This window comes from Amphiprion ocellaris, chromosome 6 (assembly GCF_022539595.1).
Source record: "Amphiprion ocellaris isolate individual 3 ecotype Okinawa chromosome 6, ASM2253959v1, whole genome shotgun sequence".
Lineage (NCBI taxonomy): Eukaryota > Metazoa > Chordata > Actinopteri > Pomacentridae > Amphiprion > Amphiprion ocellaris.
The window spans coordinates 37,919,488-37,944,314 of record NC_072771.1 but is presented as its reverse complement, the minus strand read 5'-3'; the positions used below and the strand labels follow the sequence as shown (position 1 = coordinate 37,944,314).

General features: G+C 39.3%; 1 protein-coding gene across 1 annotated transcript; it reads right to left on the bottom strand.

Annotated features, from left to right (window-relative positions):
* Window positions 1-1,747: 1,747 nt before the first annotated feature.
* On the bottom strand, window positions 1,748-24,029 carry LOC111574696 (mucin-2). The gene is made up of 19 exons (XM_055011151.1): window positions 23,788-24,029; window positions 19,147-19,297; window positions 16,659-16,810; window positions 14,079-14,232; window positions 13,693-13,885; window positions 12,295-12,389; window positions 11,939-12,125; window positions 11,148-11,245; window positions 10,911-11,064; window positions 10,724-10,842; window positions 9,187-9,354; window positions 8,898-9,011; window positions 8,256-8,308; window positions 7,858-7,972; window positions 5,967-7,050; window positions 5,733-5,887; window positions 4,942-5,011; window positions 4,643-4,844; window positions 1,748-4,134 (listed from the first exon to the last, which is right to left on the bottom strand). Exons 2-19 carry the CDS (start codon window positions 19,283-19,285, stop codon window positions 3,631-3,633), a joined length of 3,756 nt encoding a protein of 1,251 aa, XP_054867126.1. The 5' UTR covers window positions 19,286-19,297; window positions 23,788-24,029; the 3' UTR covers window positions 1,748-3,630.
* Between the last annotated feature and the right edge of the window lie 798 nt (window positions 24,030-24,827).

Here is a 24,827-nt window from a genome sequence, read left to right as displayed (position 1 = left end):
TCCAGATAAGATATGTAATCCCTCCAGTGAGTTCTGGGTCAACCTCAGTCTCCTCCCTGCTGGATGTGTCTGGAAAATCTCTAAAAACAGAAAGGCACCCAGGAAGCTTCTAATCAGATGCCCTAACCACCTCAGCTTTACATGTGAAGAAGCAGAGACTCTACTCCGACCTCCTCGCCTCATTATTATTATTATTTTAGCCACATGTATCTGCGATCTCATTCTTCGGTCACTATCCAGAGCTCATGACCAAAGTTGAGTTTTGGAAATGTAAATCCAGAGCTATTCCTTCCAGTTCAGCTCCATCTTCACCACAACAGTCCTGTACAACACCAACATTACTGCTGATGCTGCACCATTTTCATCTCATGATCCATATTCAGGGTTAGAGACACTTAAACTTCTTTGCTTAGGGCAACAACTCACCTCTGAACCACAGACCCTTCACAAGACAAGCATAGAACAAGGAACAAACACTGGTCACAGCTGCACCACTGGATTCCAGTAATAACAAGAAAGCACTCGGAGAGCACAGTCCTCCTCCAAGGCTGCTCAGTCGTATCATTTCCGACCGATGAAATCTTGAAAAAATTTGTGGCAGAAATCCCAGCAACATAGAATGCGTCCATTTAATATAGATGCACCCACAAACAAAATGACCTTGTACTGAGTACAGGTGTGTGTTCTGCATGTGTATGTTATGTACGGATACTGGATCACGTGACCTAAATATGTAGCAGGCGGTGGGAAATGATGGATTGAACAGTGTTTTTGAGGAAGGAGGGAAGGACTGAGACTAATTTTGTTGTGAAGAAGTCAGTAAATTGTGACAGAGGCCTTGTAAGGCAATCAGTTCTTCCGATACTTGCCACAATCGGGCAGCAGGGGCGACTGATTAGATTTTGTTTTAGATACTTTGGCAAGACCATAAAAGACAAGACATATATGGTACTCAAACTTATCCAACCTGAAAGCAGAGTGATTATATTCATAAACAGGAATCTTAAACACGTCTGTCGGCTTCACTTTACAGATTTATAGCACTCCACATCAGAGTTGTGCTGATATTCCACAACCACGGCTAAACCTACCTACCTAAAATCCTGCCTTTACACAAAAAAAGCACGGGTGCTCAGAGCATTACTGTTGATTGTGATACTTTGAATACATTTTGCTGATTATACATGCACACTTTGCACGTATAAACAGCAACAGTTAAAACACAGGATTTTTACTTTTAATTGCAGTGCCTTCTCTAGATTAATGTTAACAAAATGCTATGTTATTATTTGCATGTTTATCTCAAACAGTCTTGAATGTCAGATCATTTTGGTTGCTCTGACCTCTGCAGGTTTCAGTTTGCCGACTCTTCCAGCGCTTCACTCAGCAGTCGTGAACATTTCAGCTGCTAGATGGCAGCAGAAACAACATTTTCAGCTTCTACAATCTCTTTTCGCCTCCTGGTGTCACCGTCACACTGGGGTTTTCTCACTAGGATGAGTGAAAATACACAAAAAAAACACTTTCATACTTTGTTTTGGCTTCAGTTTCTGCTCCTATTGTGCTGCTAAATGAAATTTCACATCCTAACATTTGAGATTTTGCTGTATTTTAGTGTCTCTATAAAGCATTTTGCATGCCATGTATCTAAATATATGTAAAGATAAACTTTTTATGCTGAAAGTGTCAAGTATTCCAGTGCAGATTTTGGTTTCACGTTGACACTGATACGGAATATGAACTCGTACATGGTGACAAAGATCTTTAATGATGTGCAGCGACTAAAATTGTAACATAAAACATGTCTTCAATCACCAACGGACTTTGGATGTCTTGACTGAATGTTTATTGACATACTAGTTACCTTCCTTTGGCTTCAAAACAGGAGTAACAGTCCAGAACCTTGACATGAGAATAAGATAAAACAATATTGTGTGCAGTCGATCACAAAAAATTGCAAAGTAACGTATCCTTGGCTGTTTCACTAAAGAAGACACACGTTAGTCTTTTGAGCCAAACTAGAACCAGTTACATAAAATTATTTAGAGTGAAAAGTACATAATAATGAAATTCATTCTAAACATGTACATTATCTCTTTTATATTTCAATATTAAAATAAAGAATTAAAACAAAAGAAACACTATTCATGGTAAAGCTGCAGTAGCCTGTTAAACAGGTCATGTGACCTTAAATAATCAGTACAGGAATAAAATACAGAAAGTGCTGAGCTAAAGCTATGAAAAACATGGTAACAAAAAAATGTGGCTACGAATAAAAAATGTGAGTCCCATCGTTCAGTGTTTTATTTCTATCCTGGGAAACATTCTTATATTCCTTGTCACAAGTTAGATGTGTTTTAAATATGTAGCTGAGGCCTGGAGATAGTTAGCCTAGCTTAGCATAAAGATTTGAAGAAGCAGGGGAGAAGTCACGTTCTGCTGATACCATCATCTGTAAATCTTAGTATTAAACATGATGTATCTAAGTTTTTTAATGTGTATACAACAAAAATTATTTTAAAAAGTTTAGGTGGTGTTACACAGAATTTCATAGAGAAATGGCAGACGTATGCTCGGTCAGGAAATAATTACCTTAACATCACTACGAAACCACAAATTGATTATATTTTATTTGCATTCATACGCAATTTTTCAAAAAATATGATTCATAGTGATAAATATTGAGTTTAAGTGGAGTTATGAAGTGTATTTTGACTTTTTGAGACCAACTTCCATGCTTTATGCTATGCTAAGCTAATCACCTCCTTACTCTACTTTCATACTTTGAACACAAAGGAATCTCTGAGCATTTTTTGCTCCCGTTACATTTTTCCTTACTGTGGGCTCCTTTTTAATTGCAATATAAAGTCCATTACCTCTATGGAAACAGGACATCCATAAACCAAATGTATTTTGTAAACATGAATTATAAAAATGAGAAAAAGCTAAAATTAAAATTATTTTATGATCTACTTTACAAATATCCTGCAATCAACAACATTCTTCCAAGAGTCTACAGGTCTTATCAATACTGGAAAAATGGTGCTCTAAATAGTAATAATAAAAATATTTACTACTTGTATTGTATATGTTTTTTACAGATAGCAGACCTTTAAATCCCCCGATGGGTTTTCAGGCATAAAAACAGAAAAAAATAGGAATAAAAAGCCTTCCAAATGTCTCTCTCTTTCCTTGTTAAAGTTAGTTTGATAAATATTTTGAGGACTCGGGTGTAGATATATAAATGTATCCAGATAAATGACTTGATAATCCTCTTCACTCCTGGTTTGCTTTATAATTGGAGGTTTTAGGAGCTTAACATGTTAGTAGTGGTTGTGCTTGGATTTCCGTTAAGCAAAAGTTGTGTTTGACATCTATTTATAGTAATTTCATTAATTTCTCCCTTTTCATTCAACAAATCAGGTGTTGTGTCTCCATTCTGCCTCCTTATTGCTTCATTTTCCAAATAATTTCACATAATGAGGTCATACAGCTTATTCGCAAACACATCTCTCTCTCAGCAAGACAGTAAATAAGCATACTTCCCAAAATGTTGAACTCTTCCTTTAAAATGTCTTCCTCCCTTTGTAGCAGTTTATGAGGCACCTGATCCTCATCACGCCTGGACAGCTACAGATGAAGATTCTCCTTGCACTGATGGAACCTGGCGGTGGACTCGCTCTCCTGGCTGTTCACTAGTGGAGGGCTGAACAGAGGTGCAGTCACTGACGTGGAATTAGTGACTGAGTTGATGTGAGTGCTGGCACCCGCTGCCATCGAAGCAGTGGACGCTGGGTAAAAGTGGACGTCAACGGCGACCGTCGTCAGGCCCAGGGAGACGTGGTGGGACAGCAGCAGGGGGGGGTTTCCATGGGAGATGCTGAGGCTGTGGTGGATCGGTGCCGCACAGGGTTCGGCACTGTGAAGGGTTAAAGAGGAGTGCAGGCCTTCCTCTCGTCTGGACGGGGGAGATGGGGAAGGAGAACGGGAGGGTAGAGGTGACGGAGGAGGCAAGGCGTCCTGACACGGACTGTGGTTGTCTCCTGTGTTGCTGGTCCAGTCCTCAGCACACTGCAGCTGGATGCTGGGCTGAGACAGACTGCAGCCCTTCTCCTCCTCCAGACACGGCTCCATCTGAAATGTGTATGCTCTTCTTAATGAAAACGTAACGATTCCGTAACCAACTTTAAAAAATAAAACTACAAAATGCTGATTGTAGACCTTAAAATCTATGCAATAGAAACCAAGCCCTAAAGGTCTTTAAACCAGAGTCTGTGGACACAACCAGGACTACAGGACTGAAGGTGGAGCAAATTAGTTTTAAATAATTTGCAATTAAGCGAATTGTATAAACATATTTCATATGGTGAACCAGTTATGCAAGCAAATCACAGATTTGGGTTTGTTATGCTTGTAGCAGTTAATGTAGCTTTGAGACACAAGACTCATTGATAAATGACATGTGGGCTCAAAGGCTTTGGTAAATTCACTTCTGCCTAACTTTGCATCTGCACTGGGGTTTTGTTTGTTTTTTAAATTTTCAAACTTTTAGTCTTCATCATATCACTTGTGGCATTTTCTGAGGTTTCAGGAGTTCAGTAGATAGATAGATAGATCGATAGATAGATAGATAGATAGATACCTTAGTGTTTACGATGGGCTCTGGATGAGTCTCCACAGTGACTGAGTGGTTGTCCACAGTGTTCAGCGTTTCCTCCTGGAGATCCTCAAACGGAGGCTCCATCTGCACCATGACCACACTCGGTCCAGGAGGTCGAGCTCTGGTGTCAGATGTGTTGGGGCTCTGCTCAATCACCGCAACACAGTCATCGTCTTCGAAAGCTCTGCGCAAGATGCACCACACTCAGGTTAAAGATGAAAAAGATCAGTTGTAAGGCTCTCTCTCAATAATTTCTTTGCTCTGTGCAGCAGTGTATGTACCTGTTTTCATATGTGCGTCCTGCAGCTCGACGTTCTGCGTGTCGCACAGGGACTCCGAGGTTCCTCTGAGCTGTCCAAGACATGAAACATGGCTTTAAAGGAATAGTTTGACATTTTGATCAGTGTAGTCATTTCCTGTCTGGTACACTTATAAGAGGAGACTCATTGTTCAATATGAAGCTTAGTTTGGCAGAAAGAAAAAAGCATGTGGAACTTAAAAAACAGGATCCAAACACAGATAGAGAACTGAAACAACTGAGGTAAGCTTGAAGAAAACCTGGATATTCCAGAGTTGTTATGCCGTGAATCCTTCATGCGAGAACCACACTTAAGTCCAAAAATATCCAGGTAACAAACATGAGAAAGGTATCCAAAAAGCTAAAGCAAAGCACTAGGAATATGCAAGGAATCACAGGGAAGGTGAAGAGACAAGCTGACAAAGACAGATCAAGAAACACAAGGCTGAAAAGGCAACAAGTGGAAACAATAATGGAATCAGAGGTGAGAAATAAGACAAAGATAGAAAGTAGTATCAACCAAGAAACCATAGGAAAGATTTACTTTAAATTAAAACCCCCAAACCATAACAGAAAGAGGTAGATAGGCACCATCCAAAGTTAAAATATCAGCACTTCTAAAGCTTAAATTGTCTCTTCTTTGTTTAAACCATATAAGAATGTATGAAATAGAGAATTTTATGGCCATATTTTCAAAAAAAAAATGTCAATATAATCCTCTCCTCAGCTCTTTACATAGTCATGCTGACATCTGGTACTTGAAGGACTTCTGACCTGCTCGACTTGTCGGTGCAGGTTCATTCTTCTGGACCACCGAATAGAAAATAACAGTGATAAAGATGAAGGCCAGAGACACACCGACTCCCACCACAATGGGGATGTCATGTTTCTCCAGGACAGGCAGCCATGATGGCGACCGCTGTGTCACTCTGGAGATTACAAGATAAACAAAAGTGACTTTTTTCTGCACAAACATCGGCCAATATACTATCTTTTCATATTACCTACCTGTGATCGCTGCTGGTCATGGGCGACGGGGAGGTGTTCCTCTTCAGCCAGTCTGTCAGCTCTGTGTCATTGGCCGATTTAGAAGAATGAGTTGAATTTAGCTGATTGGACCTGTTGACCTCATGGACAACTTCAGGGTCCAACGTTGAAAGGGTAGGATCAGGAGGATGGATGGTTGATGGTGGGTTCTGTGTTGGAGAAGATTCAGATTGGGTTTGAGGAAGTTTAGAAGTTGTTGTTGAAGTCTGGGATGGCTGAGGTTTGGTTATTGAAGAAGGTGGAGGTTGTGTGGAAGGCTGGACTGGTGAGAGTTCAAGATGAAACTTTGGTAAAATGTTTCCTGTAAAGGATTGGTGAGGATGAGGGTGAAGTGTTGGTGAAGGCTGCAGATGAGTTTCCTTAGTTTGATAAATCTGCGTTGAGTTTGCCTCCTGGTTGGACTGGGAAAGGGACCTTTCTGTAAATGTGAAATGTGAAATGTGGTTCAGTTGAGTTTGGGGCAATTCAGGTTGTGAAGTGACCATGTAGGTAACTAAACCTGAGTTTCTCATCTCAGTTTGGGTCCCAGGAGTCTGTGCTGGAGTTGATGTAAATGAATCCAACTTGAGGAAGCCAAAGGATGCACCGACTGGAAGCTTTGAAGCAGACGTCTTAGTGATTTGACTCGCCAGAGACACAGCGTTGATGTTCAAGTCCTGAATTTCAGACTTTACAATCAACTGGCCGCTGACTTGATGCTGGAATTGTGATGATGTTCGTCTCAAAGATGGACTTTCAGAGAGCAGAAACTGAAGGGTTGCATCCAAAACTTCACTGGTGGCCGTCAGACTGTTTGAGATAGCAAGCGGGTCACTGGTGACTGGTAGTTTGGTGTGGAGATCAGCTGACTGGAAGTTGGGACGTGGAGGCGGTGGTAATATGGGAGGCTGCATCTGTGTGACCAGTGCAGGCTGGGTTGGATCGGCTGTTGGCTGATTCAGATGTTGCTCTGAAAGATGTTTACGAGACTCCGATGACATCTTTAGCTCAGCGACGGCTTTTCTTGAAAATATCGGAAAGGTAGTTGGACTGTTGGAGCTTGTGCCTGGAAATATTAAAATAAAAAGTTGTTTTACTTCGTATATCCACTACAATTTATTGTATTTTTCAAAGAAAAAAACATGTTTTCCTACAACTTACGTTTCATTTTCATAGCTCCAGTCATCAGTTTTATTTATTAGCATTGTGCTAAGCAAAGTAATGACTTCAACCTTAAATGCATGGGCTGTTTTGAACTATTATTGCATGCTGTTGTACCTATATACAGTTTATTAAGCTGTGTTTTGAAATCATATTTCTTGTAATCTATTCTAGATGTATCATATGCAACATCAGACATACATATAATTTTATAATATATATTACTTTTTTGGCAATCATTTATAGTTGTCAAAATGCACTCCTTAATGGAGACTGATACATTTCGTGTTTATACTGCCATATCTTGTAGTAACTTCTCATAGACATCTGCGAAACCCAAACTTATCTGCACTGAAATCACTAATAAAATTCACATTCTCGTGGTTATTGCAAGGTACCTAGATTAGCTTTCACTTTGTTTGATGCTTTTACAATAACTTTAAAAGCTAACATTGTAATATTAGCTCACCGTAGCTGAGTTACAATCTTAGCTTGCCAATGTCAGTGCTTGCTTGGTTACCTAACATATGCCTTCAGCTGTCTATTGGATCCCACAAGCATCATCTTGTAGGTTGTTACACCTTGATTCATCTACAGTTTTTAGTAATTTTGTCACAAGATCCCAGTAATTACATTGATGAGGTTATTTTTTACGTATAGAACTGATGACTGATGCTACAAAAAGAACAACAACATTATTTTAGGTACATACATGTTGTCTCCTTATGCTGTGCAGGTACATGAGGACCATGTCCTGTTCTGAGATGTTGCTCAGCCACAGAAACACTCAAACGGGAAATTGGAAGTTCCTCATTTGGATTGGTGCTCTTGAAATATTCAAAACAAAGAATGTTAGTAGTTTCAGCACAGGTTCATTTAACACTGTTAGAAATGAAGCAAGCCTCAAAAGCAGTAATGAGCAAAGAACAGGCCACATATCAGAGCAGCGATGGTACCGACAGATGATGGAAAGTCACCGCATGTAGAGCTGTTAAGAGTGCACACAACTAAAATAACTCACAGGTTCTGTCCTGAAGCTACACATGATGACCGAATGACAAATCTGCACACTGATTTGGGGACAAAACGTTTCACAACGTTGTTACTCACAGCAGACAAAACCAGTCTTGTCTGCTTGCCTCTATCAGCTGGAAGTTCTTCAGCTTAGGACAAACGACAGCATGAAAGAGAATCAGCAAGAAACAGAAACTTGTGCATGTGGGGTCAAGGAAGCATCTTGTCATAGAAGTAGCTGTGGACCAGTAATTAAAACACAAAGTGCATGTACTGCTGTACATATACATGACAGCACAACACACATACAAACACCCAGTCAGAATATAGTGTAATAATAAGAGAATATACAGTGTCTGATCAATCTCAAATCATTCTGCAGCATGAAACCTGAGATATTTCCAGCCATAAGAGGAGCAAGGAGTCCTGAAACAGATATTTTGGCCCCACAAGAGCCCTGATCTCAACATCAGTCTGGGATTACATTTAGAGACAGAAAAAACCGAGACAAAAACTATACAAGTGCATCAAGAGGGCAAAGTTAGTTAAGTCAAATAGATTTTTCACAGCTCACCGCACTTTAACTGATAAACATAACTGTCCATGGCATCCTTAATTCCCCATATAGTTTTTTGCACAGTTCTGTACATTCAGGTATGTTTTTAGTGATATAAAATTTGTTTTTCTGCCTTCATAAAGAAGAACTAGCAGTGAAACAGTGAGCAGATGTCGACATACCTGTGAGAATGAGGATCATACGTTTCTGATGCCGTCCAGCTCGGTTCACGGCTGTACAGTAATACTCTCCTGCATCAAAGTGCTGAACACTGGAAATATGTAAGGCTCCATCTTCTGCACAGGCCACAAGATAACAAGTCAAAAATCACTGAAATGTAGTTACTTCGAGATTAAAGTTTTCTCCTCTGTCAAGGAGACTACTGAAAACTAATGAAAACAAATGAAAACTGGGTGAAAAAAACCCAATGAAAACATATGCAGAATGTCTCTGATCAGACTTTGTGCTCACCATCAATACGTCTGTCCTTACTGGGACTGATGGAGGATTGTGTCTCTGCTCCACCTTTGGTCCAGGTGTAGGTGATGGGCAGAATTCCTACAGCTCTGCAGGGCAGAACTACTGAAGCTCCGATCCTGCAGCTCATCTGACCTATGAAGGTCACGATGATGGGGCTCACTGGGAGCAGAAAAGAGGAAAATTGATTAGTTTTATGCAAAAAAAAAAAAAAAAATCCCCATGATGTACCAGTGTATGTGCTAGAATTTTAATACTGTGTCAGTTTATAATAGAATACACCTTTGTGACACTTGCATGGCTGGATTACTAAAGAATAATCTCCTTACCAGTCAGGTAATTACATTAATGGCAGTTTTGTAAGAAATGTGCTGCACTACAACAGTATATTAGCTACGTCAGTTCCTCTCCCAATCTTGTGGTCCTGGTCTTGTAGAAGCACCCTGTGTCAAAAGTTGTTTGTATTATGAGGCAACCTAGCATTATTTCAAATTAGGAATACAGCAAGGTTGCCACCATCAAATATTTTTGCTATCATTGGGTCAAACGATTCAAATTGCTGTTGTTCCATGAATGATCATAGAAGACAGCTAAAGAAATATTCACTCCGCTTCTCGGTAACCATTAATTAAGGTAGCTGCAGTGAATTTATTCTGTATTTACTGACCTATCTATACTATTTATTCATTACTGTTAGCAATCATTAGCATTTCATCATTTATTGGTGTTACAACCCTACGGAAAACACCTAAGACACACAATACGCATTAAATCCTAGCTGCCCTGACTGAGAGTTTGGTTGCACATTTATACACAGGTGTTTTGATGACTAGGGTCTTGTTGGAGGAGGAGTTGTGGTTGTGGACCCATCAGATGGGTCAGGAGGTGGGGAGAACCAATGCTCAGATCTGGTCTGGAGCTCCAGGCCAATCATTACTGATGTCTGCCAGGTGTGATATGGAGCTTGGTCTTCAGCCAGCTGGAAACACAGGCTCCACAAACCATCTCCCTATACAGAGGCCGTACAAAGTCCACTACCAACCACATGACTACCAGAGGATGTAACAATTGGTTGCTTTTAGGCATTCATAGTGCCATCTGTAGATACCATCTCCCAACACCTTCTGCACTCATGAAGCCGATCATCATCATCATCACACTTCCACCTCAGTGCTTCACTATTAGGACTATGCATTCACTGTGGTAGTCCTGGTCAAGTCCACGCTAAACATGCTGGACAACATCAGAGCAAAGCAAACTTATGCTGATCCCATCGAACCAAACAATGTTCTCCCAACACTCATCGAACAACGAAGCAAGTGTTCTTCTTTTTCCTTCAACTTTACCCATACAGGTTGATTTTATACACTGTTTACACCATCTGAGTTGTCACGGAGTCTCAGCTTTTCATTTATCATCCTAGTGTCAAGGCTAAAGCACCACAAAGTTTTCCAGCTCTCTCAATGGACACAGTTATATTTGATACATTAAAATGAATAACATTGCATTGCGCTAAAGTGTAAACACATACCAGCGACTCTCAGCAGTGCAGTGCTGTGGACTTTTCCCAGTGTGTTGGAGGCCTCGCATACATACGTCCCCTCATCAAAGCTCCTGGCTGACTGGATGTGCAGAGTTGCATTTCTCAGCCTGAATGACAAAGATGTAGATGATCAGTTGTACTAAATGTTCAATAAAATCACAAGACTGTCACCTACCCCATTCTAATCTTTCCTCCAGTCTGCTTGGAGTGGCCTCTCTTCACCCAGCTGATGGAGGGTAAAGGGTGACCGGATACTTGACACTCCAGAACCACCTGAGCTCCAAGCGGCACCGTCAGCACCTGGGGCCACAGCTTCACTAACGGAGGAGCTGTAAGGAGGAGAAAACATTGTCATGACTTACTGCATTACATTAAGGAGTGACACAGTGTGTTTGGTCGGTTAATATCATACCCAGCACAGTTAGTGTCGCCTTTCTAGATGTGAGGAATCTCTGCAGGTGGATGTTTGAAGCTCTGCAGAAGAAGCTGCCGCTGTCATCCACCCGAACACTACAGACAGAAATAAAAGAAAAAACACACTTCCAGAAACCTTGAAAGCTTGAATTCTCATTGCAGGTTCATGAAACAGGACACTAATGATCCAAATGTTATATATTGTATTATTAGGATTTGGTTTTTGCAGTTAGGTAACCTCAAGTGATGCTCTAAACATACAGCATCAGCGAAGGCCTATTTAAAACCATGGAAGTTAGTTTACCGACACTTTAACCACCTGAATGCAATGCAGTTTCTGGGCATTTGTACTCCACCAAGGAACACAGCGGAGTTATGTGACAATCGGCATTGGTTTGTCTGTCTGTTAGCAACATGACCCAAAAATGAACAGCAGTACCAGATTATTAGGTGCTACAAAGCATGAGGAAATTTGGTGCAAACGCATTTTTTCATCTGAATAGCGCATCATAGTTGAATACTTTAAAGACTGCTGGAAAGTTGAAAATTTGTCAAATATTTCTGTTTCTACAGTTTCCGGCTCTGATAAATGGTGTAATTGCAGCATTTTTTTTAAAGACAACATGATTTTCAAACCACCTGGTTGAGTTTTGGGGTTGAGACAGTCAAAAATAATTTTAAGCTGTAAATGCTAAACTAATAATTCATACATGTTCCGTGTATATGTCTATGAACTACCATTTATTCATCTCATCATACTGCATGTGCATAAATCCTGTTACTACACACCTGTGGAAGAACAGGTCTCCGCTGGGCACTACAGCTACATGAGCTGAAGGTCTGAGAAGCTGGTCGTTTTTGAACCAGGACACCTCGGCTGCTGGTCGGCTGAATGGAGGTCTGCAGGTCACCGTCACATTTTCTCCTCTCTTCACTGTCAGGTTTGTGGGCTGCTGCACAAAACTCCAGTCCATCTCTGGAAAAAACAACATATCAGTCACCTAAATGCTGGTGCCTTGGGCCTTTTTTATGATTTAAACAACACTTAAACTACTGAAGAGGATGCCACAAGGGGAGAAGGCGTACATTAAGGGGTCCTCTTACTGTGAGTTAAAGAGTTTACTGCAGATGTTGGCATACAGTACCAGCTGGAAGTAGGAAGGCCGTGTAGGACTTTATGGTCTCGTTCTGGTTGGAGGCTTCACAGTGATACGAGCCCTCGTCCTCTTTGGTCACATTTCTGGAGAACAAAAGCAGAAATGGGACTTTAAAGGTGCCACATTGTACCTCTTTTTAGCGAGTTAATGTAAATATTACATGCCCAAATAATGTGTATTTAGAGTTTTGTCTCAATGAAGTGCACAGATCATTCATTCTGCCATGCCTGTGGCACCACTGATTGGACCTCTTCTAGAGAAACATCGTCCTTCTGCACGGCAGCCTCTTAGCTCATGGTGATGGAAAAGCACTGCTGACGCTGACATCTTTGTTCTAGTAGCTTCTAATTCATTGCAGATCTGCTTTTTGGTGGTTCTTGGTTGATTCTTGACCAATTCTCTCTCAGCAGCAGGTGATAGTTTGTGTTTTTTTTCCTGATTGTGGCAGTAACACAACTGTACCATGTACTGTATACTTAAAAACAATCATTTGCACAGATTATTTTAGGATCTATAGCTTCTTTGAAATGGCTAAATTCCTGACAATGATTTGCTTTTTAAGACTTTTACTGAGCTCCTAAGACTGTTGCGTTTGTGGCCGAGTCCAATGACCTATCAAATGGACCCTGTTTAAATTAGCTCAGAGGAGTCAACAGCTGTAGTCAATCTTAATGACAGTAAGAAAGTTTGATTAACACAACTTTCTATGTCACCAAAACTGATAATTTAAGATACTGTATGCATATTTTTGATCCAGCAGATTTCATATATCCAGAACACCTATGAAAGAAACAAATGTGTGATTGTTTTGTGACAAAGACGCATGTGTTTCTTGAAGGAGTCATTGGAATTTCAAGACTACCATGATATAAGTGTCTGTAAGTAGAGTATTTGAATGTGTGCACATCTGTGTACAGTCTATGCAGCCTTCGTAATGGTTAACTAATTTGAACTATTTATCAGAATGACATGAGGATTGGAAAAAGAAGGAGAAATAACTGGTCAGGATTCCCTTTTGGAACATTTACTGCAGTGTTTGTCAGATGCAGATGAGATTTTTTGGTGAACTAAAAGCTGCCATGAACTCCAAAAGTCAGTAAAGTCTCTTGCAGTTACATCTCCTAACTGTGAACAGCATTTTATATTACTTTTATAAATTGTTAGCATCATATTTTCTAAACTCCAGTTTTGTTTCCCAGCACTGTCACCTCTAGCAAATCAGTAGGTAACAACCCTGTATCTGCCTTTATGTACCAATAGAAACCAGTGAGAATCATGTGTACCTGATTCATCAGAGAAACTACACGGTACATCTTGGACTGCGAGCCACATTTGGCCAAAAACAATAAAGAATGAATATTCCTGCTGTCTGGTGCGGCGTCGGACCTGAATGTGAGCAGCTGTCCATTGTTCTGGAGGCTGAACGAGGCCGAGCAGTTCGTCAGGAGGCAGCCGTCTTTGAACCAGTGCACCATGGGAACGGGGAAGCCGCGGACCGCACAGTGCATGGAGACCTCGGTTCCCATAGCAACGGTGATATTGTCAGGGCCCTGGATGATCTGCAGCCTCCTCGGGACCCCTGCTAGACAGACAGACACCAGAGGATGCTAACACAATGCAAAACCACATGCAGCACTAACAAGCATGGATATTTTCAATTAAAGGAGCATAAAAGTACTGAAACTTTCCTGGAAAAGATGTACATTTTCACTTTACTTAATATCTGAGTCAGTTTGCACCAAGTGTAACATCTGAAGAATGATCATACTCACCGTGCACCGTTAGTTTAGCTGATTTGCTCTTCTTGCTGATGTTCAGTAAAGCATTATATGTGACGCAAACGTAAATCCCTCCATCCTCTAATGTTACGTTGGAAAGATGCAGAGTGCCTGAAGTTTTCTTCTGGTGACCTCCTCCATATTCACCCTGAACATAAAAACACAGTATAAAGCATAAAATGTCAGACACATAAGTGAAAAGTTACCCTGATTACAAACAGACTGGATGAGGAGAGTTCAGATTCAGACTCGGCTGGTTCTGCAGCCAGGCTCTCCGAGGAGAGTTCCAGGGCTCTGGATAGTAGTAGTGCAGGACAAAGCAGGCGGAGGGAAGTCCGGAGCTGAGGCAGACCTGGGCAGAGTGGCTGGTGCAGAGCCAGCTGAGTCCAATTGGCCAGGACTGTCTGATCCAGGGTGTAACGCAGAGGAGGGAGGGACTATGACAAGCAGCTACAAAAAGTGGGCACAGTGCTGCTCTGTTTCAACCTGCTTTTTAGAAGTTCCTTGAGGTTTGTGAATTATTTAAACTATTCTGCATTTGTACGCTGATCCAGCTGCTGAGACAGTTTCTTGTTCAGTCTGCAAGCTCTACGATCAGAAGTTTTCCATGTAATCTTTAAAGTAACTGAATATCTAATAAATCTCTTTCACGATTGATATTTGGCAGCAGAAATGTGTCTTTTGTTATTGCAGTTTTTTAACATGCAGAAAAATTCTATCTCCATAGTCCACCACAGAGAAATGTTGGTTGAATAAACTGACATTGCAATATTTTGGGTTTTTTTTGCAGCAAATATTGCGATACGGAGCAAATTGTTACTTCTGGAGCAGGGGTGTCAAACATACGGCAAAATGACTTTGCAAAGTGTAAAAATTCCAAAAGTGAAAATGAATCCTTACTGAGAAAATATTTAAAGACATTAAACATTGTGCAATATAATGTGAGTCAACAGTTTCAGTAGGACACAGTTTGGTTTGGGCACTGACACAACTTTTATGCATTTTTTATGTATACATTTTATACATTTACACAGCAGGGGGACAACTTAACCTTTTCCTTAATAGTTGCCACTTTAGTTTGTGTGGTGTGTCAGTTCAGGTGGTTAGGTTTACTACACAGATGTAGAAATATATGTAAATTAAAAATAATTTCTAGATCTTGACAAGTTGTAAAATACCAGGTTGTTCAGGTGCAGATACCTGTACCTAAATGTTTTGTGCCTTTGGAGATAAACTGTGATCTGTACATTGTAATGTGTAAATGATAAACTGAGACATATTATTATTGAAATTGAACTTATTTTTCTTTAAAACATTCAGGTTGTTCATAATGTTTTGTAAAACGATAGTTCATAAAATGTGAACATTTTCAGAATGTACTTTTTTGCACTAAAACAAAGGAAACAAGAAAAGCACTCAGAGAGTGCAGTACTCTGCCAAGGCTGCTCAGTATTTGTATCATTTCCTACAGATGAAATCTTTAATTAAAAATGACCTTGTGCTGAGGATAGGTGTGTGTTCTCCATGTGTACGTTATCTACTGATACCAAATCGCGTGACCTAAATATGTAGCGGGAATTGATGGGATTCAGAAACACCCCCACAATTTAATCAGTTGTTCCTTGGATCATTTCTGATGGATAAGTCCTGATAAGTCCTCAGAGGTGGATTTGTAGTAGGATCACAATCATGTGATCATCAGCAGGCAGCTGATGTAGTGTTCACTTGTTGTCATGGTTACAGTGACGCCATGCCTCTATCTGGCAATGATACAGAAATCTTAAACCAATCTGTGGATCCAGAGTAAAAGCCGCATCACTGCCAGAATCTAATGAGGTGGTCCTTGTATCATTTCTGACCTTCCCTGAAAATTTCATCCAAATCTGTTCTTCTGCTTTTGAGTAATGTTGCGGACAATCAGATGGACAGACGGACGGACGGATGGACGGACAGACAGACAGACAGACTAACAGACAGACAGACAGACAGATGTACGCCACTCAGCACAGAACTTTGCCGCGTTTCTTGGTGGAGTAAAACTTTGGAATTGCTTTTTCTAAGTTATTATGATTTCACTGGTCCGGCCCACTGGAGATCAAACTGGGCTGAATGTGGCCCCTGACCTAAAATGAATTTGACACCTCTGTTCTAGAGTGACTGGACGAGCAGCTAAAAGGTTGTAGGATGACGTGTTTGAGCAAATTTGTCTTACTTCATGCAGTGTGACTACTGCACTGTGCACATCACAGTAGTTGTTAATGATACACTGTGCAGCTCTGCTGTGAAAAACATCCCAGTGAATAACGGTGGTCTCACTAGTGTTGCAGCATTTTATTACACTCATAAATTGTTAGGATATTTTAGTTGTTGGTTGGTTTTCCCACTTGAGGCAGCAGATGTTTCCAGTGACAGTGAAGAGTCTCAGCTGCCCGATGATAACCTTAACCTTTGTTATTTCATGGATGTGTCTTGCCTGCTTGGGAGAGACGTCACTTCATAGCACCTCTCAGTTTCTCCTGGATGAAACAGGTGTTCAATGCCTTTCTAAGATGCCACACAGGTGACAGAGTTTACCTGAATCTGTCCTCCTCCTGTGACCACGTCTCCATCTTTAATCCAGGTGATGGTTGCAGGAGGTGAACTTTCTCCTGAAACACACTGAAGGAAAACTGCCTCTCCTTCTCTGACTGTCTGGTTCTGAGGACTGAAGAAAACATCCTCCAAACCTGGAGCACACAGAATACAAATCTGATGTATGTTACAAGCATACAGTTAGAAGGCAAAATACATTTTGTTGTCTTTACTTCATAAATATAGAAATCTGATGGCATTTAGCCAGCGGCGGAAGAAGAATTCAGACCATTTACTTCATTGAAAATATTGATGCCACACTGTAAGAAATATTTCAAGTAGTTAATTAAATGTAACTAAAATGCATAAAAACTGACATGCAATTGTATCTAGTATTATCAGTTTGATATTGCTAGCTGATGCATTTATGTTCCAGCAGCATTTTACTGTTGTAGTTTGTTGAGGTGAAGTGAATTTGATAAATTTTATGACTATTTTCAGAATGAATCAATCTGCTGATTATTTCCTCGAACAATCAGTTTCTAGGTGTAGCAATAAAGAAATGTCCTCATATTTACCCAAACTCACAACATTAAAGTGCATTTTTTTTGTTCAACCAAAAGTCCAAACCTCAGAATGATTATCCCAGTCTCCACCAACCAACCAGTCAAGTTACAGTTTATGTGCACGTATATCCAGTGTTACGGCCTCAGAGCCTCTGTCTGCTGCTGCTCTGCTTACAGGTCTGGCTGGGCGGAGCTGGAATCACCTAACCAGCCACACCTGGGAAGTGCAGCAGGCTATATAAGCCAGCTGGCTGAGCCTCTGCCTTCTGCTCTGCCACTGCTGAGCTCCTCTCCACACCTACAGCCAGCCATGCGGTCCTTGGTGTTATTTGGTTTTGTTTCACACTGACAACACGCACTACACATTTTCCACTACCACCACACACCCTCACACGCTACTGATCCCCACTAACACACCTCATTATTATGTTTCTTTATCAATAAATAACCTTTTGATTCACTAAAAACCCTCTGTGCTTTTCCTCCTTTGTTGCAGCATCCAGAGCCGGTCGTAACACCAGACTAATATTAGAAGACTTTGGAAGTGAGATAAACAGAGTCCAGTTCCTTGGATGTGTCCACATGTTTAGTTAATAACGCTGTTTCTGATAGAAAATACGGACGTTAATGTAAAGAAACTACAAATTCTGAATGTGGATGCTTCATATACTTCAGTTTCAAGGTGGTAATCAATGTCAATTCAGGATCAAACCAATATTGGAATATGGTCAAATTGTCCCCTTGTGTTCAAGAGTTATGATGTTAACAACGATGGACAGAAAAGTGTTTTTGAAGACTATTATGTGAAGCTGACCTTTGAGTTTTTGTTCATCTAAACTTTGCTATTTTATCTTGTCAAACATTTCTGTCATATTTGAATCCTTTAGTAACACCCAGTGTGTGTCTGCATTGACCTGTGACCCAACAAATTGTCACTGGTCCATCCCGTGCTGTAAAGTAGACAAACAAGACTAGTGTGGTAAATTTAATTAGCAAGTTTAAATATGAAGATTAAGACCCCACAGTGGCATTTAAAGTACAAATATGCATGACTAAATGTAACTTTAAATTCAGGAAACACTTGAATATGAAGGCTTTGCAGTGGCTTGGTGGGTAGCCCTGTTGCTCTGAAGCTAGAAGATCCTCGATTCACATTCCGCTCTGGGATCTTCCTGCATAGAGTTTGCATGTTCTCCCTGTGTATTTGTGGGTTTCCTCCAGGTTCTCCAGCTTCCTCCCACAGTCCAAAAACATGCTCCGGTTAATTGGTAATTCTAAATTGTCCGTAGGTGTGAATGTAATGTGATTGTTTGTCTCTATATGTAGCCCTGCGATAGACTCCAGCCCCGCGTGATCCGAATGACAATTAAGTGGTGTATATAAGAGATAGACTTCAATATCATACACTGTGATGAATTATCTGACTTGTTTAGATCAATAATTCAAATTAACATTCTTACGCTACAGAACTGTACTTGGAAAACCCACTGAACTCCAATATTCCAAATGTTGGCACAAATGCATAAAAACACTGAAAATTGTCATGTTTGAGAAGCTGAAACTGTGCAATCTGAAGCATTTTTGCATGAAAATGTAATGGTTTCTGCTTGCTGAGTATGTTTAATGAGTGGCAAAACCAGTTATTTCATTTGCAAGAATCTTAATTTTGTAAAGTAACTAAAGCTGTCAGACAAATGTAAAAAGTGAACATAGCAGAAGAATAAAGTGGCATGAAAATAAACAACATAAGTATATATAAAAATTGTATTTAAGCAAAGTACTACTGCATTTACCATAGTTTAAATGAGTTTTTAGTGCATTAATTGCTTCCCCAGTAGTCATGAAGCCTCCTGTTGGCACCATGCAGGATGCTTAGGGACAGCCAGCATCCTAATTAACTAAAGGTGAGAGATATTTGGACTGACCCAGTTGGAATGAGAAGGCCAAGCCGGACAGGATGAGCAGGCAGAGGAGGGAAGTCATCGGTGGGAGCAGACAGATGGAGACACACACTTGCATCCTACTGCAGAGCTCCCAGAGAGCTGGACCAGCGAGCAGCTCCATCCATGGTGTCAGCTGGAAAGTGGAAAAGAGCTCCACTTTATCTCACTTACATGCAGACTTCTTGTTTTCTGACTGCTCTGTAGTGTCTTAATCAGGTGACCGACCTCCTAAAAATATTCTTCAAAACACCAACAGCAGCTCTGTAGTAAAGTGGTTACATGCTGCAGGTGAATTAATCATGTGTAGGGTTAAAACTCACAGGAGGGTGGCAGTTTTTAAAGCACCTCACACTACTGAGACAATCAAAGATCATGAAATAAAAATCACTGGGTACCAGAAATATTATGTTAAAAGACTGTGGAATACTATAAAAACAGGAAAAAACAATGACAACAACAAAAAATATCTGTAAAGTAATTAGACTTTAGCTGTCATTTTATGGTCATGCAATGCAAAAGAATGAATTATTATTTGAATTCTTATTTTTTAAAATCATAAACATGTAAACTTGTCCTTTTTTCTGTGATTTTTTTAGCTATAATATAACAAAACAGGGAAAATCTGTAAATTAACATTTAAAACAAACATTTGCCATTTTTTGGCACTTAACATACACCTTATTTCTTTAAAAAAATAGCAAATATTTGTACAATTCACCATTGATGAAATTGCAATGTATTTAGGTGGACGTTATTGGCAGTTTTAACCTGTTTTTTTATAGTCAATGTGTAAAATAATCCTTGTTTCTACGATTTTATTAGATACAAAACAGGAAAAATCAAAATGACAGTTTTAAGAAAAAGTTATTCACAATTTTTTTAGTCCTTTATATACATATTTTTCTTTCAAATAACATAAATAATCCGTAAGATAACAATATTTTTTGCAGAGAAAAACGTAGCTACATTTTAGTCACTATTTTTAAAAAAAATGTATATTTAATTAATTTTATATATAAAATTATTAAAATGATATTAAATAATTATATTGCAGTTTTTTAAAGTTATTACCTGTAAGTTCAAGTGAAATCTCTTTTATAAAGCACATTTAAAACAACAGGAATTGAACCGAAGTGCTGTAAAGTTATAGCAATAGAAAATATGTAACATAATATTTTTCAAAAGCATTTTTTGCAGTGAACTCATGCAATGTTGAGTAAATTTTATCCTCTAACAGGAACAAAACAGGTATTATTCTTAAAATTAATGTTAGGTTAGGCTGATCCAGCGTTAGACACAAGAAGTTCCAGTTGTAAGTTGAAACTGTCACAAATTTGTTGCTAGAATTGCAAAACGATGTGCATGTGACATTCAAACAGGCAGTTACTATTAAAAATCAGTGACATCTGCATTCAGTGTTTCCAAAACTGCACCATTTACTCACATTTTAACTCAGCGACTGACTGGTTTTAAGTGTTTGTGCAGTGTGAAGGGAAAAAGGTTTCTTCTTACTGAACCTGCTGTTCGCAAAGACCCACTTTTGATCAGTTTCCTGCAAATGGATTCGGCAGATGAATTTAAAATCATCCCTCTCTTACCGCCCTCCCCTCACTTCATTCCTATTTTGGTGGTGAGTCTGTGGCACAGCTCAGCTTTGTCCTCTTTAGTCCCATGAATGGGCCCAACCACTTTATAGAGCTCCACTGTAGCGCTCCACTCAATGAAAGTGACATGAAAAGAGGCTGCGGAGCTTTGTACTGGGAACATCAGTTATTGGTTGCTGCGAGGACAGCGAGCGTCTGATCCTATAGGCTTTCATGATCCTCAGTGTGGCCATATAAGGGCTGGGGCTTTACTGGGTGAAGATCATGTGAAATTTAGTACACATGCAACAGATATAGTTATGATGTCAGGAGGATTATTTATGAATGAAGAGTCAAAGCTGGAAGTGCAGTGACGATGGTTTGACCTTAAGATTTTATGCTTGTTTTTAAACCAAAACTGTACTTTTAACAGAAGAACGGACATTAATTTAACATAAATTGGCAAAAGAAAATTGCAAATTAATCTTCCTGCTGTTAGAATTTTACATAAACACCTGGTGGCCCAAACCATTAAAGTGTAGCGTACTATGGAAACATAGAAAATGATTTAGTTAGATGTCACAATAACCTCATGATCTGTTTTTGTATAATATTAACAACAACTAAACTGTATTAAAATGACATCACATTACCAAGAATTATATCCCAAATAGCATCATTTCAGTAAAAATTGGAATTTTGGTGGCCCAGTGAACTGCCATTAAACTGTGGAGAAACCAACTGCAGAAACATGCACAAATACATGGAAAATGTTGAATTTTGTTACAATATTGTGACTTTTTTTTGGTCAAATTACCTAAATTTAGTAGATACATGTTTGTCATATGCCACAGCCGCTGGAGGGGATCAGCACTGATGGAGAGCAGCTGCTGGTTTGCAGCAACCCACAGTGTTCAGTGTGTGTTTGTGCTGCTGGCCACAGATAGACAACGGTGCGTGACACTTCCTGCTCGGGTCGACCCGGCCCCGCCCCTCAGAGAGAACCTGCCCGTAGTGAGTTTTTGGCCTTAGTTGGCATTGATAGTTTTTGTTGTAATTTTTGTGAATAAAATCCTGTACAATCATCCACTCTGTGCTGTTCTCACTTTGGGTTCTAAACTCCACACGCATCGTGACATCATATTTCAATAAAAATCAAATGGCATCTGTTATTGGGCTCAAATACAATCAGATGTTACAATTTCCTCATGATTTGTTGTTGCAGAATATCAACAGCCGCTAAACTTTATCGACATTGTGCCATACTACCAGGAATATTACCAAAAATAATTCTACAAAAAAAAATTTATTTTGGTCGTGAAATTAAGTGCCATCAAACTGTGGAGAAACAAACTGTGGAAACAGACCGAAATACACTGAAAATATTGAATTTTTTTGCAAAATGTAATCTTTTTTGTCAAATTATCTGTAATATATGGAGATATGTTTGTCATACTTTAATAAAAATCAAATTTTGTCTGTTATTGATGTTTAAATAAAGTCAGATGTTACAATTTCCTCATGATTTGTTCTTGCAGAATATCAACAACCTCAAAATTCTACTAAAATTGTGTCATATTACTGAGAATCAAACCCAAAATAGCATAATTTCAATAAAAATGTGAATTTTGGTGGCTTTATCCAGTGTCATCAAACTGCCTAGAAACAAAACTGTGGAAACAAACAGAAAAACATTCAAAATACTGAAGTGTTTTTTTGCAATATTTTGACTTTTTTTTTGTCAAATGATCTGCAATGTGTGGAGTTGTGTTTGTCATTAAACAAATCAATAAATGAAATGTTATCTGTTATTGCTGCTTAAATACAGTCAGATGCTACAATTTCCTCATGATTTGTTCTTGCAGAATATCAACAAACCCTAAACTATATTAAAATTGTGTCATATTACCAGGAATTATACCCACATCAGCATCATTTCATAAAAACTGAGGTTTCAATTCAAATTTTCATTTCAGAATTGTCGCCCGGTCCTGCTCGAATGCTTTTAGACAACAAAAGAATGAGGATGAGTCATTTGAGCTGATGAAAACCAGACAGAAGAAGCCCCATTAGTCATCGCTGTTGAGCTGAAGGTATGAGTGAGTCGCCCGGCGGGTCCAGCAGAGCTAGCGGCTGCTTACACTCACATAATGCTGAAAGCCTGGGGGTGTGTATTTGTTTGACTCACAACACATCATTTGCACTGTTTAGCATGTGATTAAAATGTTTTTAAGCCCACGCACTCACTTGTACGGCCATTTCTACCGTGCCTATTAACATTATATTCACCGTTTTGTTATTTGCTAACCTGGCTTTTTGACATCTCATTGTGTGATACTATCCTTAAAACTACTTCAAATGCTGTCACGGCATTCAGATAAAACCACTGCTTTGCATAACATTAGGAACTGAAATGGGCTCGAGCTGTAATTTGTTTTTAAGTGCACATAACCTGAGCAACATGATTTCATTTTGGCTTAATTAGAGAGCAGTTGAGTTGAAAAATTGAGGTTTTCTTTCACTTTTAATGTTTTAAAAGCACATTTCAGTTGTTGCTTTGTTTCTTTCAGTGACATTAAAGACATTAACAAAAGATTTTCCTCTTCATTTCTGCTTGTTATTGGTGCATTGCTGATAAAATATTAGTTTACAGTGGATTTATTTGGTTATTTATACAATTATTTGTACTTGTTAACACAATATAAGCTAGAATTGTGCATTTTAGGTGCTTTAATACTTGCACACTTTGCAAGATGATTCTTTTTCTTTGCAACTCAACAATAAATTTTCACATTTGCTCGCATGCACTCAGCTGATATGCAATAGATACACAAATTCAGCATTTGTTGTGCAACATAAAGCAATTTGTCCTCAGAAACTAGATGAAAGTGGCATTTGCATTCAATGGAGTTTAAAGGTAGCAAGTAGTAAAAATAAACACATCTCATCAACATAGATGCCATTTTCACAAGCAGGTCATTAAATGTTCTTTTATGCATCTCAGTGCTGTTTAAAGATCATTAAAAGCAGTGATACTTACTCTACATGAGTCCGAGGTTCGTCTTGTTGCTGGTTTTCAGTCAGCCCATTCGCCTGCAGTCTGTCGGCTCCACTCTCCTCTCCTGATGCATCTGCTGAACTTCCAGCTGCGAGGGAACAACGAGCAACAGCCACTCGCATGTCCTGCAACACCCTCCACCCCCACCTTCAACACAACCACACACACTCACACACACACACACGCTGCATTCTCATTCAAAATCAACCGCTTTAATGAAGCACAAAAACCTTTAATTGTGTGTCCATTATTTAGACGGCAAACAGAAGGAAAACACTGAGTAAAAATACAACGTGAAGGCAAGTGTCCACTGACTGCTAGAATTAGAATAGAGATTTTCATTGACTTCATTTCAGTTGAAGGAAAATTAATGTTTGTCCACTATTATATACCAATAACTGTTCATAAACTGTATGTGTGAAGTTGTCGATGCATTGAAGTCTGTTTAAACCTCTATATATGTACACACTACTGTTCAAAAGTTTGGGGTCACCCAGACAATTTCATGTTTTCCATGAAAACTTCCACTTTTCTCCATGTGCTAACATAACTGCACAAGGGTTTTCTAATCATCAATGAGCCTTTCAACACCATCAGCTAACACAATGTAGCATTAGAACACAGGAGTGATGGTTGCTGGAAATGTTCCTCTGTACCTCTATGGAGAAATTCCATTAAAAATCAGCTGTTTCCAGCTACAATAGTCATTTACCACATTAATAATGTCTAGACTGTTTTACTTATTAATTTAATGTTCTCTTCATTGAAAAGAAACTGCTTTTCTTTCAAAAATAAGGACATTTACAAGTGACCCTAAACAGTGGTGTATTCGGGGTCGACAGATATGTATTTTCAAGTATCAGCACAGATTGTTGGTGATCAAGGGAGCCTATAACTAATATTTAGAACTGGCAGAATTTGCAGCAAAAAATAAAATCTTGGTGTCAAAATGTAGAAGAACTCAAACTCCAACACTAAACATCTTTGAAGTACCTTTACTTTTTATTTATGTTATGTTTATG

Bases quoted from the DNA above. Each gene is read 5' to 3' on its own strand.
- LOC111574696 (XM_055011151.1), bottom strand. From the start codon at position 19,285: ATGGAGCTGCTCGCTGGTCCAGCTCTCTGGGAGCTCTGCAGTAGGATG. The intron at 14,233-16,658 runs GTAAACTCTGTC...TTTTATGTTCAG, and splicing joins CAGGAGGAGGACAGATTCAG to GGTGAATATGGAGGAGGTCA. The intron at 7,973-8,255 runs GTGAGTAACAAC...GAATATTTCAAG, and splicing joins CAAGACTGGTTTTGTCTGCT to AGCACCAATCCAAATGAGGA.